At 38.5% G+C, this 15,646-nt stretch overlaps 1 protein-coding gene across 1 annotated transcript in view; it reads right to left on the bottom strand.

Annotated features, from left to right (window-relative positions):
- The window catches only part of LOC136867307 (cadherin-87A), a 258,249-nt gene that overhangs the window by 53,601 nt on the left and 189,002 nt on the right, over positions 1 to 15,646 (bottom strand). The window contains exon 2 of the mRNA XM_067144464.2: positions 2,084 to 2,140. Coding sequence (XP_067000565.2) covers positions 2,084 to 2,132 — 49 coding nt within the window. The 5' untranslated portion in view covers positions 2,133 to 2,140. The remainder of the gene's footprint in view (positions 1 to 2,083; positions 2,141 to 15,646) is intronic.

The raw sequence follows: 15,646 nt of genomic DNA, 5'->3' as shown, positions 1-15,646 counted from the left end.
TTTCTACCACTATGATTTCAACATTAAAAGGTGGTCGAGTATGTAGCTTACTATATAATCCTATTTACTGCCGATATTAAGAATAGTAGAAGCCTTCCACATCACTTTTCATTATTTCAATTTCCAACTAGTAAATCAAACAAGCATAAAATTATTGTGTAATAATTGTTTGTTTCCTGACTGTTACCGTCAATGCATTGTTTCACTTAAGCCCTTATAACTACATTTGGTGTGAACATTTTCAAAACATCAAAAACGCCTGAGGGTATTGAGCCAAGAGCCACATTACAGAGAGAAATATATAAATAGTTTAATTTGGCTAGTATTTGAATAAAAAAGAAAACGAGTAAGGAAACAAGCGATTTTTTGTTGTTTTTCCGGAACTGCATTTAGGCCGGAAGTGATTTTCTAAAAAAAATTAGTTTGATACAGCTATCCAAGAATTTAAACTTTAAAACTTTTCGGGCCATGTAGCCCTTCAACTTTCTGCACAATTGAGAAAGTTGCTTAATTTGAAGTTTTACGTAGCATGGCGACCCCTACGTTGTCTGTTAAGGCATGTTTTCAACATTAAGAGGTGGTCTAGTATGGAGCTTACAATTTAATCCTATTTACTGCCAATATAAAGCATTTTTTTCTTTTTCTTTTTTTTTTTTTTTTTTTTTTTTTTTTTTTTTTTTTTTTGCTTTACGTCGCACCGACACAGATATTTCTTATGCCGACGATGTGATAGGAAATGCCTAGGAAATGGAAGGAAGCGGCCGTGGCCTTAATTAAGGAACAGCCCCGGCATTTGCCTGGTCTGAAAATGGGAAACCACGGAAAACCATCTTCAGGGCTGCCGACAGTGGGGCTAGAACCCACTATCTCCCTATTACTGGATGCTGGCCGCACTTAAGCGACTGCAGCTATCGAGCTAGGTACCCAATATTAAGACTAGTAGAAGCCTTCCACATCACTTTTCATGACTTCAATTTCCAACTAGGAAATCAAACAAGCATAAAATTATTGTGTAGTAATTGTCCGTTTCCTGACTGTTACTGTGCCAGAGGAACAAGGAATATAAAAACTGCATTGGCATCTGTTTGCTCCTTCTTTATTGGAGTGATTGCCCGAGCTCAAAGGACTGTGACATACAACTCTGAGACAAACTGCTAGAGAGAGCGATGGGAATAGGGGAATGAACAAAATCTCGGGGGCTTAGCAAATATCGAGGCTGGCTTGAAATATAAAACGAACACTACATTCTCGAGAGCTTGTAATAAACCTGAAACTTTTGATGAAAAGAAGGATCAATATTAGCCGAGTTTCTCAATATCTGGTGGGAGCTACGAGTGCAAGCCACTCTAAATCACACGTACGTGCCAAACTGCGTATGTAACCTGTCACAGAAGTACTAAATTCGTGAGAAGCTATTCTTTCTCGTGGTGATTGAGAACCGAATAGAATTCCACAAAATTAAGCTCTACAATAGTCTTCTCCCATTAATTATGGCGTTTCAGAGAAGATATATTGTAGGGAAACCTCATAAGAAAGGATACCGTGTACGTAAAAATCAAATATCTTCCTACATTTCACCTCTAAATATTAATTCAGATATACATATCACAGAAAATTTCAATTTAACTAGGAATGAAGAAACACAAGTAGTTATTTAGGGCATGCCTAAGCGAGGCAGTAAAGGCTTGCTCGATTTTCCAGGTAAAACGTGGGCTCGATTCCCCACCAGAAAGTTGAAACATTTAGAAATGAGATCTCCACTTCCGAGAAGGCTTATGACCTTACTGAGCTCACTCAGCTTACACCAAAACTGAGTATCATGTTAATTCCAGGGGACAAAGCCGAGACCGTAAAACCTTACTTCCTTATCCAGAAAATCGTACATTGAGTTATTTGAAATGAGGTTGATACTTGAACTTCAAGTGCTACATACAATATGAGTAACAATTCACATCTTATTACTAGTGAAAGAAATGTATAACACGTCTGGAAAGAGTCTCTGCATGTCTAAATACGTAGCGGTAATTTAAGAGGAGTATACAACGAACGATTTTTTAAGAGAGGAAATTGTTCTTCCACTTACCAATAATGGATAGTCTAAATGTCAGAACCAGCAGCAGTCTTGAAATCATCTCCCGTCCTGCAAGCACAGAGAGGAAAAGTAGTTATATTTCCGTTACGTTTTACCATTAAACTCTACAAGGAAATTTTATATTTCGATGTTAATTGGCGTTGAACTATGGAAATACCATGCCATTCATCTCTCAAAATGAAATGCAAAATCTAGTAAAGTTCGCGCTGGTGTGTATGAGTGTAAATTAACAACAATTTAGCCTCTGACTGGAAAAATGTTGATACATTTCTAGGTTAAAGTTGAGTATCAATAAAGAAGGACAATAATATTGTACAATTTAGAGCATGTGACAGTATAAACCTACAAATAAGTAAAATTGTGGAAGGGGTTTGCAATTTGGGGGGGGGGGTACTCTTACATTTCAGGACAACTCAAGGCTACAGAGACTTATAATAATTGAGAATTTTCCACCTTTTTGATACTTTTTATTTTATTTTTAGTAACTTAATTATAAACAGTATACGTTTCGTTCTTATTTGAGAACATCTTCAGCTGTTGTATAGCTTAGGTGAATCACTGAGTTTTTGAGTACATTATTTTTAAGTACCTTGTTCCTCTTAAAAACTATTTGAATATAAATTGAATTAAAATGATATTAAAACAATGTGGTGGTTAATGGGTTAGTGAAATGAGACAGGATGAATACATAGTTGGCCTACTTAAAAAACTATATCTATTCATTTGAATAGTTGTTAAAAGTTTCAACTCTGTTACACTAAAAGACACTCAAGACTATATCATTTGTTCTTACGTTTCATAACTACTTGATTGTTTATTGTTTCTACACCGACAAATTATTATTATTATTATTATTATTATTATTATTATTATTATTATTAGTATTATTATTATTATTATTATTATTATTATTATTATTATTATTATTATTATTATTATTATTATTATTATTATTATTATTATTATTATTATTATTATTATTATTATTATAGATTTATTAAGTGCTATGTCTGGAGTGTGGCCTTGTATGGCTCAGAAACGTGGACTATTAGTCCATGTGATAAGAAACGTCTGGAAGCATTTGAGATGTGGTGCTGGAGGAGAGTGGAAAAGATCTCATGGACAGAAAAACTCACCAATGAAGAAGTTCTTCGACGAATAGATGAAAAAAGAACCTTTCTAGCAACAATAAGAAAGAGAAGAGACCAATTAATTGGCCATTTCTATAGGCACAATGGTTTCATAGTTAATATCATAGAAGGAATGATTCAAGGTAAAAGAGGAAGAGGAAGACCTAGACTGCAATATTTAAGACAGATCAGAGATAACGCAGGAACAGGCTCAGAGATTAGCGGATTACAGAGAAGACTGGAGAAGACGAATTTATGCCAACCAATCTTAAGATTGAGAATTAAAAAGAAGATTATTATTATTATTATTATTATTATTATTATTATTATTATTATTATTATTATTATTATTATTATTATTATTATTATTATTATTATTATTATTATTATTATTATTATTATTATTATTATTATTATTATTATTTCAACCCTTAACCATTTATGGAAAAGAGGGAAAAGAGACCTGATCTTACGTCGAACCTCACTTACCCTTGCTAACAGATTACGTTCCGTCCTGATTAACGAGGACTCTGATTAAACTGCAGATCACATAATCCATTACATCTCCCAATTAAACGCCCATTACTGGTAAACCACGTCGGACATTAATCAGCAGCAATTAAGCTGTTAACAGGTATCCCACATCGCCCAATAGTTCATCTCTTCGAGCTCATATAAATTAATTATACCGAAACTAAGAGGCACAATTAAAATAGCCTTTTGTAATACCACTACCGCTGAAGATATGGCGAGACTGCTCGTTATTAGCGTGACCCTATTTCCAGCAGAGGTAATGCTTGAGAGTCTTCCCTCGCCCAAAGATCAGAAAAACCTCCTAGTTTTCGTGGCCGAGTAGAATTGGTAAATTGAGGAACATTATACAAAACATGTTGTAAATACTAATGTGGAACTTTTCTAGCACGAACAATGTTTTATTATTGTGGTTTTAATGCAGGATAATTATAGTATTTTAACCAGAGTTGGCAAGTAATTGAGTAAAGATAATTGAATTACGTGTGTGCTACACCCACACCTAATTGTCTTTATATGTTATTCTCATATATCGATGCCATTAAGTCAGTTAATTGAAAATGGTAATGTTCTCTAACTTGACGTCCACTTCTTCCCGACGAGACAGATATAATTATGAATTGCCAAAGCATTTCTTTCAATCTGAAACTTGCTTTGTATGCTCTCTGACTATAACATAATAAGAAGGCTTGGGTAAAAATAGATGGAGATGCAAGGCTACGAGATGTTTCCCGTATATTTTATATGGCACTACAAAAAGATTTATGGTTTTCCCTACGTCTCTCTTTGCTTGGAGTCTACCTACATGATTATATCGTCGCTTCACCGGTAAAACGTTGTATCCCACAATACTCTTCCTATCCATTATTCTCCTTAAGACTGGTCACGCCTCCCAGCCACATATGGATACGCAGTCCATCAGAACAATGTCCGTTGTGTTCGTTTTCCTATGTCGACGATTAAACGAAAATGAACCTTACATGCATTGTACACTAGGAGTGCGTAAATACGTAATGCAAACGTACATTCTTACAGTACGGTACTGTAAGGTTCATTTTCCTTTACACATGGGCATAGGAAAATGAACACAACAAAATTTGTTCTGATGGACTGCATATCCATACGTGGCTGGGAGGCGTGACCAGTCTTAAGGAGAATAATTGATAGTAAGAACTTTGTGGAATACAACCTTTTACCGGTCGAGCGACGATATAATATGTTTGGATTCTGATCCTTCGAACTCCAGGTATTTGTATAAATTTCCTTTCCCTTGGCTTGCCACATTTATGGTAGGTGAGTGTACTATGTGATCCCTGTTCTGTATTTTGTTCTTTATGATTATTGTGGCGGACCTATTTACGTGTCTTCCCTTTTTCTTTATGTTTACTTTATATATATTCGTTCCTACGTAGGGACGAAAGGTAACACTGATCCTCCTTGATAGGTGTGTGTGTGATGTGGTTGTTTGAGGATTCCTTTACATTTGAGATCTGTTCACATCATCTTTGACTGCGACGCCTGGCTTGAGCCCATGTTGTGTAATATGTTTGAATCGCTAATGCTGTATGATTCATGTTCGCCATTTCATGCGATATGAATATATTTCATAGCTTATGTGTTGTTTGGTCATCGTGCTGACTGGGTGAGCCTTGCCTACGTAGCGGCGACTCAGATAATCTGATCTGTACTCTCGGTTCGGGCTCATAAACCATCGATTGACTTTTATCATGCTGTTACAGTCATTATCGAAACGTGCCTTCATACTACATTTTATTCTACTATGCATATTTGGTCTCTGTGTGCATGTGCGTCGTGTGATTGTCGTATCGGCGTTATTTTTCGGTGCCTTATGAACGTTTGCCTTTGGCTTTATTATTATTATTATTATTATTATTATTATTATTATTATTATTATTATTATTATTATTATTATTATTATATGATTATCTTATCGATGTTTCTGGCTTGATCAGCCATTTTATTTACCTATTTCGGGATCTTATTTTCTATTGAACTTATCATGTTTGTCTCATGTTTATTTTGCTTCGGTAACAATGGCAACGCTATTTTATCCTCCTTATAACCTCCTGATATTCTATAATTGTTCTCTTCTGCCCGCATTGCTTCTACTACTTCAATTTCTGAGAGATTCATACTCTTTGGAAATGGTTGGTTGCTTTTTGAAAAGGTTTGACGGGTTGTGGGATTACTTTTGTTTTATCTGGAGCGGCGACAATATTTCTTTCTTATTTGAAAGACGCTATAGTATCTCTAATTAATTTTTCGTTCTAATGAAAGAAATATTTTGCAACAAACCCTATGTGCCAATGTCTGGTATTAACTGAACCAATTGGTATTGCCCTTCACTATGCCTCTGTTCAATAACATAAATACAAGAATTTTATGAGATGGTCATTAAGGAGGCGAAAGACTCGTATGTATTTTAGAATACTTCAAAGACTATGTACGTGAGAAACTGTTTCCCTTATGTCTTCTCTTTGTTTATTTTGTGCTCATCTTTTATTTGTTCGGGCAAACTTATGATAATAAATCCTATTTATCTTAACCTGATCTCTGCTTTGGGTTCACGTCTTTTATCATCATCATCATCATCATCTGCTTACCCTCCAGGTTCGGTTTTTCCCTCGGACTTAGCGAGGGATCCCACCTCTACCGCCTCAAGGGCAGTGTCCTGGAGCTTCAGACTCTTGGTCGGGGGATACAACTGGGGAGTATGACCAGTACCTCGCCCAGGCGGCCTCACCTGCTATGCTGAACAGGGGCCTTGTGGAGGGATGGGAAGATTGGAAGGGATAGGCAAGGAAGAGGAAAGGAAGCGGCCGTGGCCTTATGTTAGGTACCATCCCGGCATTCGCCTGGAGGAGAAGTGGGAAACCACGGAAAACCACTTCCAGGATGGCTGAGATGGGAATCGAACCCACCTCTACTCATTTGACCTCCCGAGGCTGAGTGGACCCCGTTCCAGCCCTCGTACCACTTTTCAAATTTCGTGGCAGAGCCGGGAATCGAACCCGGGCCTCCGGGGGTGGCAGCTAATCACGCTAACCACTACACCACAGAGGCGGACCACGTCTTTTATACGGTACTTTTATTCTTTAGTGTAAGAGGCCCGGATTCAGTTTCTGCCTGTCTATAGCCAGTTTCGACAGGTCCACGATATTTTGTTAGTAGCCGAGTTGAGTAGGTGGACTTGTAACGATTACTTTTTAGTAATTTTTATTTGTAATCGTTACTATGTATAAAATGTAAGTTTACTCGGACTTTACTTCTTCAAATAAAATTATAATCGTTACATTTTATTTGAAGAAGTTATAATCGTTACATTAGCTGCCTCTGTGGATCCGTGGTAGAGTGTCGGCCTCCGGATCCCAAGATAGCGGGTTCAAACCCGGCAGAGGTAGTCGGATTTTTGAAGGGCGGAAAAAAGTCCATTCTACACTCGTACATATCGTACGATGTCGGCATGTAAAAGATCTCTGGTGACACATTTGGTATTTACCCGACAAAATTAATTAAATCTCAGCCATAGACGCCCAAGAGAGATCCGGTTTACTCTGTCTGCCATCTAACGGACCTAGAGTAAAACGGAACGTCGAAATTGACGAGCAGACAGCCAGATGGCGTCAAATCGAAATGTCTGCACACGGTAGCTGAGGCCATACGATTATTAATTTGTTTTATAATCGTTACATTATAGTAGTATTTCGATATACCGTGAATCACTTACATAGAGGTCAGTGTGTTGGTTGCATAATATGTTGGTCGTTTAAGAACTGCATTTCTGTGAGTAAATATCTGAAGCGGGACAACTTAAATACCTAATCTATGTTTGTGCTGATCAATGTATTACAGAAAAGGGCAAACCTAATAATGTTAATACATATTAAAAATTAAAACAAACTGCGTAAACTTTGTCATGACCTGGATGTCTCCTATCGCTCGGATGGTTCACGAGCTATCCTCGCTTTGCGTGCTGACAGCATTTTCTTCGCTGTGAACTCCAATAGGATCGAGACGCGTATTACTATTTTGAATATGTTTACGTTTCTCTGGTGGATACAAAATAATATTGCTGTTATAACTTTGTTTACGTTTCTATACCTCTCCAACTGAGTTCGTAGGGAACACGATTTAGGATACGTAGAATCATTGCAATGGATTGGCATAGTATTCGAATGTGGAACTTACAGACATGATCCCAATTTATGGTGAATGCCGAAATAAAAGTTAAGCAGGTCAGTTACATACACACCGCATTCCCGATAGGATACATCCACGTCATGGGCATTTCTATGTAATTTCTGCGCGACTACGTAATACTTGGAATAATACATTTATGATTGTGATGATTTTATTATTATTATTATTTTCTTTTACAATTTTTTTAATTCGCACCGACACAGATAGGTCTTATGGCGACAGTAGGCTAGGAAAGACCTAGGAGTGGGAAGGAAGCAGCCGTGGCCTTAATTTAGGTAGAGCCCCAGCATTTGCCTCGTGTGTAAATGGGAAACCACGGAAAGTCATCTTGGGGGCTTCCGACAGTGGGATTCGAACCCACTATCTACTGAATGCAAGCTCATGTCTGAGCGCCCCTAACCACACGACCAACTCACTCGGTATATTATTACTATTAATATTATATTATTGCTGCTGCTGCTTGTTGTTTTAAGGGGCCTAACATCGAAGGTCATCGGCCCCAATATTATATTATTATTATTATTATTATTATTATTATTATTATTATTATTATTATTATTATTATTATCCGTTTCATCCTATTTGGGGTACGATAGATCTATCAGTGGTTAGTGAGTCGTGTTTTCCTTTCCTCCCAGTACTTTTTCATCCTTTCAGATTTTGCCTTCCTCTCTTATTTAATTAATTAATTAATTTATTTATTTATTTATTTATTTATTTATTTATTTATTTATTTATTTATTTATTTATTTATTTATTTATTTATTTCATTCCTTCTTTTGTGGCGAAGTTAAGGCTCAGAAATTCTGTATAGTCGTTTGGGCTTCACCCTGTCCTGAAACCTCTTTATTTTATCTTTGATTATTTTCTTCGCAGATCCGTCTACAAGCATCTCTTCTGCAATTTGAAACTCTCGTAGGTCCTTCTCAGTTTCCTGAAACCAGTTCGGCTTGGTTTTCTTATTACGGAAATAGTCGAAGATTCTTTTAGTTATCCTTTTCGGGTCCATTCTTAGGATGTGGCCATAAAAGTCAATTCTCGTTTTCCTTATTGTGTCGGAAATCCCTTCTGTTTTCCTATACAGGGTTTCATTGCTGATGTGTGAAAGTTCGTTATTATGAAATTTTTATTATGATCATTATTATTTATTTCCTCTATACCTTGTGTAATAAAGATATAACGGAGAGTTGCTTTTGATTCCAGGTGATTGCTTCAAACAAGTAGACTCGTCACAAATTTTGCATGATTGAAACTATTTGGAACAAGCAAAACGTTTTGAGTGATTGGTATGAAGAATAAGGCAATTTCCTGCATTTCAGCGTCTAACTGTTTTAAGAAAATAGTATAAGAATGTCTCAGACAAACTGAAACGGTTTTGTTTCATTCTGTGGGATTTACACCCTAGTTGTAGAAATGAAATTCTCAAACGCCCAGCGCATTAGGCAACCTAACACACTGATCTGTACGCAAGTGATCCGCCCTGTACACCACCTCGAGAGTTGGGAAAATTCGGAGCCCCAGCATTCGCAAGACGTCACGTCAAGGGCATAAAGCGAAGAACGCCGTGTGCACTCGTTCATTTACTTTCAGCTTGTTGTGGTTACTGGTTGAGATTTAGATAATCGTATAATACGTGGTCGAGAATGGAACGGGAATAAACATGTGACGGCAAAGGAGTTAAGGAATTTTCAATAACTTCTTTGAGCAAATATTTTGAATTAATTACCCTGAAAGTAATGAAATTCTGCTTTGTCTCTTTTAGTGGTGATAGCCACTTAATGTCTCTATTATTTAAAAAACACGAAATTGAAGTAATGTGTTTTTCTTTGCAAACATTGAGCAAAAACTGTGGAAAAACTGTCAGTGATTTCCTAAAAGACTCGCTATAATTGTAATTAACTGTAATGTTACTTATTACTATTTGAAATAGTAATTAGTAATCGTTAAAAAATACACTACCTGTTTCCAGTCATTTTATCGAGTCAGTAATGGAATGAATGAAGCCCCATTCTAGTGGTGGGCATAGGAATTGTGTCAGCTGCCGAAGCCTGTCGCACTCCTCTGGGGCAATGATAAATGAATGACAGACGGAATGAAATGATATTGGAGAGTGTTTCTGGATGAAAAATTACAGGGCTAACCGGAGTACCCGGAGAAAATCCTGTCCCGTCTCCGCTTTGTCCAGCAAAAATCTCACATGGAGTGACCGGAATTTGAACCTCAGAACCTAGCGGTGAGAGGCTGGCGCACTGCCCCCTGAGCCACAAAGGCTGGCAATTAGTAATTGAGTAAAAGTTTTCTCAGGTAACTGTAATACAGCCCGATTTATTTTGTACTTTTCTCATCATTGATCTTAAGTAGTGTCTAATGTGAGGATTGTGTGTGATTATCTCAGTGGCATAGCAGCTGACTTCCCATCCGGAAGGCTGAGGTTCGAATACAAGTCGATCCTGGGTTGATATTCTCTTCTTCTAAACCACGTGGCTTTAGGAAGTGTATTTAGCCTAGCCTTAAGTTTTGGCTCAAACCAAAGAGGTTACAGCGAGACTAGAAATAACTGAGGTAAGCCAAAGAACTGTCCCATCTGCCCTCATGTACGGCTTAGAATGTTGGGCAAGGCAGAAAATGCATGATCAGCGAATCCGTGTCACAGACATGAGAATTTTTTGACGGTCTGCATGACAAAGTGCGTGCGAGTTGTGCCCATCAGCGACAAGAGGGAGGAAAAACAGCTCCACTGGTAAGGTCACGTCAGAAGAAGAAATGAACACCTTTTATTGAAGAAAGCTCTTGCCATCGAAGAGCCGAAGAGAGGAAGAGGGCGTCCTAAGGCAACATGGAAACGAAATGCTGAGGCTGCCTTAAGGAAAAGTGAAGTGCCGTCAGATCTGGTACAAGAATGTCGGAGGGCCGATGACCTAAATGTTAAGCACCTTTAAACAACAAGCATCATCATCAAGAATGTCGGACATACACTCTACGAGCCAGGCGAGTCAGATGAGCTCGGGGATAACCATTGTATGGGTACATATTGAACCCGACCACCAAGGTTTCAATATACGGCCAGGAAAGCACAAGAAGAAGCAAAAGAAAAGAGCTTATTTTCTTTTGTGTACTGATTTTCCAGGCCTAGGTCCATTTTGGGGAGGTACGGTGCTTACAGTGCGCTGTCTTGGGCTAGAACAAGTTGATTCATATCGTTGATCCATCTCCGTGTCACGTTAGATTTGACAATATGAAAGTGACCAAAGTATGAGCAATGCTAGTAACACTATTCCTTAAAAAGTCAGTCCTTGTTTTGAATTATGTGATAAAGCCGCTCATAGGGTCGGAGTGCGTACATTTCGTTAAGCTTGGTAGACTGATATACGTATAACAGCACCTTCTGGCACCATGAGGAAAGCAACAGGAAACTACTGCACTAGTGCTTCGGTTATCTTTGACAATTGATTGTGGAATTGCTAAGGATCCAACCAACCTTCAGGTTAAAGACCCAATAAACAAAACTGATTTATTAAGAACCTACTTTCATTTAAAATACAATATTGTTCTCACATTTCATCAAAACTATTTGTAGTATTGGAAAATAGGTGGGTTCGAAGTAAATTTTCACCATTAAAATGATTATGGTGCCGGAACCGTGGTGTAGGTGTAGCCTGCCTGTCTCTTACTCGGAGGCCCCACGCTCGATTCCCGGCCGTCCCAGGGAATTTATCTGGATCTGAGGGCTGGTGCTAAGTCCACTCAACCTACGTAATTGGATTTGAGGAGCTATCTGGCGGTGAGGTAGCGGCTCCGGTCTAGAAAGCCAAGAATAACGGCCGAGATAATTCGTCATGCTGACCACACGTCATCTCGTAATCCACAGGCCTTCGGGTCGAGCAGTGGTGGCTTGGTAGGCCAAGGCCCTTTACGGGCTCTTGTGCCATGGGTTCTTTAATGATCATGGAAATATGTTATGCCTGTACGTAGAGTACATTACGAGAAACACTACACTATATCCCCTGGCATAAGCTAGATTGTTTTTTCATTGACCTCAGTCTCATCCTTGGCTTTAACGATATAAAAGTGAATCAGGTATGACCGATGCCAGCAACGCCATTCCTTATGCAGCCCGTCCGCGTAACGAATATTGTGAAAATGCCACTGATAGGATCGGTTGCTGCATGAATTTCAGTAACATTGGCAAGCTGATATGTAATAGCAACTTCTGGCTCAGTGAGGAAAGCAACAGGAAACTATATCATTCCTCACTCCCTCAGATTACTTCTTCAGTGACGCTTAGGCCATCTGTGACAGTTGATGGTCGAGCTGTTGAGGATCAAACCAGCCTTCGGGCTGAATACTCAACATACATATAATCACTAAGTCTGATCTTTTCCTTTTTTTGCTCACTTTTCATTTTACGAGTAATGGTTCTCAAAATTAGTCAGTACATTCCTCCACTGCAGAATAGGCTGTCAGCATTGGAACCCTCCCACCAACAGCAACAATAATTCATTTCCACGAGGGATTTTAAGCTTTACTTCGACAGAACAGCAGTCACATTTGAAATCTAGAAACATGTTTGTGACACAATAATGTGACGAAATGAATACCGCTAATCAATTTCGCGCCTTGCCGAGCCAGTGGCTTTACACAGCCAGACAGGCGTAACATATACGATCAAGCTTTTCACGACAGCAACTTTAACAAAGGGTAGCTATAGTAGCTCTGCAATAGTGACGAGGGGATATTGCATTTATGGTCAATATATATACCGGTATCAGCTAGCCTATGTCTCGTCACAACTTGTCACAACATGATATCCTGTCAGCTACTGATTGACTAGATGCTCCTTTTTTATCTTCCTCGACACAGCCCAAGTTGAGGGAGAGTTCATTGGAAGAAATCATATTCACTGAGTTGCGCTGTGATTGCTATTACCACTGAGATTGTCTGTCTTTCGTCACCACATTCATCTGTGCAGGAAAAGAAAGAATTCCACTTCCTTGGGGCTCACAATTTCAAAGCGTCCAATGGTGTCTACGGGGCCTCCAGATGAGGGACTCTAAATTCAGGTCCAATGGTTAGGGCTAGGGATCCTGCTTCTTGTCTGAAGATCCCAATTCCTTTCCTGGCCTCGTGGATTTCTACGTGGTTCTGAGGGCTGTTTCGACGTCCACTCAGCCTACACTAGAAGAATTGACGAACTCTCTGAGGGTGAGATAGCAGCTCCGATCTAGAAGGCCAAAAGTAACGGCCGAGAGGATTCAACGAGCTGACCACGCGTTACATTGTAATCTGCAAGCCTTCGGGTTGAGCAACGGCCTCTTGGCCGTCAAACTCCCATGAGAGCTATAGCGTCATGGAGTTCTTTTTGGGTACCGGTACCCTAAACTTGGGAATGTAGAGCTGTGAGCAGGATATAGTCTGATTTTTGTCCCCCCACTGTCTGTCAACTTGGGAACGTGGTAGGGTCAGCTCGGAGACACTAGCTGAGTCTAGATTTTTGTCTCACCCTATGACTCATAACTTGGGAGAGACAAGGTTTTGTCCACGAGGATTCTGGCTGAGTCAAGCATTTTTAATTTTCACTAAAATTAAACTTGAGAAAGTTAATTGATGACCGCCGGTTCTCCAGTAATATTTGAGACTGGTTTCACTTGTTCCTGCCATGCCCCTCTATTTCATCCTTTTGTTCTGACTTCCCTTGGTAAACTCTTATTCTTTTTTAACCCCAGTGGTGTTAGGGTCCCTAGGCCTAGGGAGTCCTTCATGTTAATTCCCTTCGTGGCCCTTAATATCTTTCAGTGGGAACATAGAATGGGAGTGTCGGTTGGCGACTACAGGTCCGCAGATGAATTTTCACCTGCTTGTGCCAGCCACCTCACTTTCACCCTTCCTATCCGTCCTTCGCTAGACAACTTATTCTCTTCCGAACCCGAAGTTATTGGATTTGCAAAGCCCAGAGAGCCTTTAATTTTTGAGCCCATTTTACTCCTCCTGTTTCAATGTTCAGTACCCGCATTCCTGAAATAGTCGAAACTCTTTTATTTTTTATTTTGATTAGTATTAAGGGTGTCCGGCCCCGCGGTGTAGGGGGCAACGCGACCGCCTGTCACCCGGCAGCCCCGAATTCGATTCCCGGCCGGGTCAGGAGTTTTTGATTGTAATGATTAATATCCCTGGCCAGGGGACTGGGTGTTTGTGACGTCCTTAATCTTCCCTTCCTCACAAACAACATTTCATACTACCACCAATCCAATTACACGCAGGTTCATATAATATGGTGCCATGAGGGGCAAAAGATCCACATGGGTCGACGCCCCGAACAAATAAGAAAAAACAAGAAAAAAAGTGTTAAGGGTGGGGGTAAAGGCGGGAATACCGCATACTTTTTGAAATTATATTAATAATATTTCGGAAATTATTTTACAAAATGTCACTACTGTTACTTTCAATTATGTTCATCTATATATATAAAATAACTTGTCATGACTGACTGACTGATTGACTGACTGATTCATCATCGCAGAGCCAAAACTAATGGACGTAAAGAAATGAAATTTTAGGTATATATTCATATTAAGATGTAGGTGCTCGCTAAGAGAGGACTTTTGGATATTCCTTCGCTAAGAGGGTGAAAAGAGGGGTGAAATTTTAAAATGAGTGTGTCTATATCTCGAAAGTTTAAAAGTTTACAGATGTAAAAATTGGTATTTAGAATCTTCTTTAAAAATAAGAAAACACGTATTGTTTTGTTTTCAGAAATTCCCAATAGGAGGGGTGAAAAGGGGTGAAAATGGGGAAAATGGGTTGAATGCCCTTAATGAGGATACCAGTACTTATATCTCAGAAACTGAAGATATTACAGACCTGAAAATTGGTACTTTTGATCTCATTTAAAAACAAAGAAACACGTATTTTTTTGTTTTTGGAAAACCAATTAATGGGAGGGTGAAAAGGGGGTGAATTTTTAAAATGAGTGAATCTATATCTCCAAGCTTTTAAAGTTTGCAGATGTAAAAATTGGTATTTAGAATCTTCATTAAACATAAAGAAACACGTATTTTTTGTTTTCGGAAAATCGCAATAGGAGGGGTGAAAAGGGGTGGAAAAGGGGTTGAATGCCTTTGATGAGGCTACTTATATTTCAGAAACTGAAGATGTTACAGACCTGAAAATTGGTGTTTGGGATCTCCTTTAAAAATAAAGAAACACGTATTTTTTGTTTTTGGAAAATCCAATTAATGGGGGGGGGTGATTTTTTAAAATGAGTGTATCTATATCTCAAAACTGTTACAGTTTATAGATGTAAAAATTGGTATTTATAATCTCCTTTAAAAATAAAGAAACACGTATTCTTTTGTTTTCGGAAAATCCCAATAGGAAGGGTGTAAAAGGGTGAATAATGGGTTGAATGCCTTTAATGAGGCTACTTATATTTCAGAACCTGAAGATATTACAAACCTGAAAATTGGTATTTGGGATCTACTTTAAAAGTAAAGAAACACGTATTTTTTTGTTTTTGGAAAATCCAACTATTGAGTTGTGAAAAGGGGGGTGAATTTTTTAAAATGAATGTGTCTACATCTTAAAACTTTAAAATTTACAGATGTAAAAATTGGTAGTTAGAATCTCCTCTAAAAATAAAGGGACACGTATTTTTTGTTTCCTGTAAATCCCAATA

Source organism: Anabrus simplex, chromosome 3 (assembly GCF_040414725.1).
Source record: "Anabrus simplex isolate iqAnaSimp1 chromosome 3, ASM4041472v1, whole genome shotgun sequence".
Lineage (NCBI taxonomy): Eukaryota > Metazoa > Arthropoda > Insecta > Orthoptera > Tettigoniidae > Anabrus > Anabrus simplex.
Note: the sequence above shows the minus strand (reverse complement) of the source record. Positions and strands in the feature narration are given on the sequence as shown.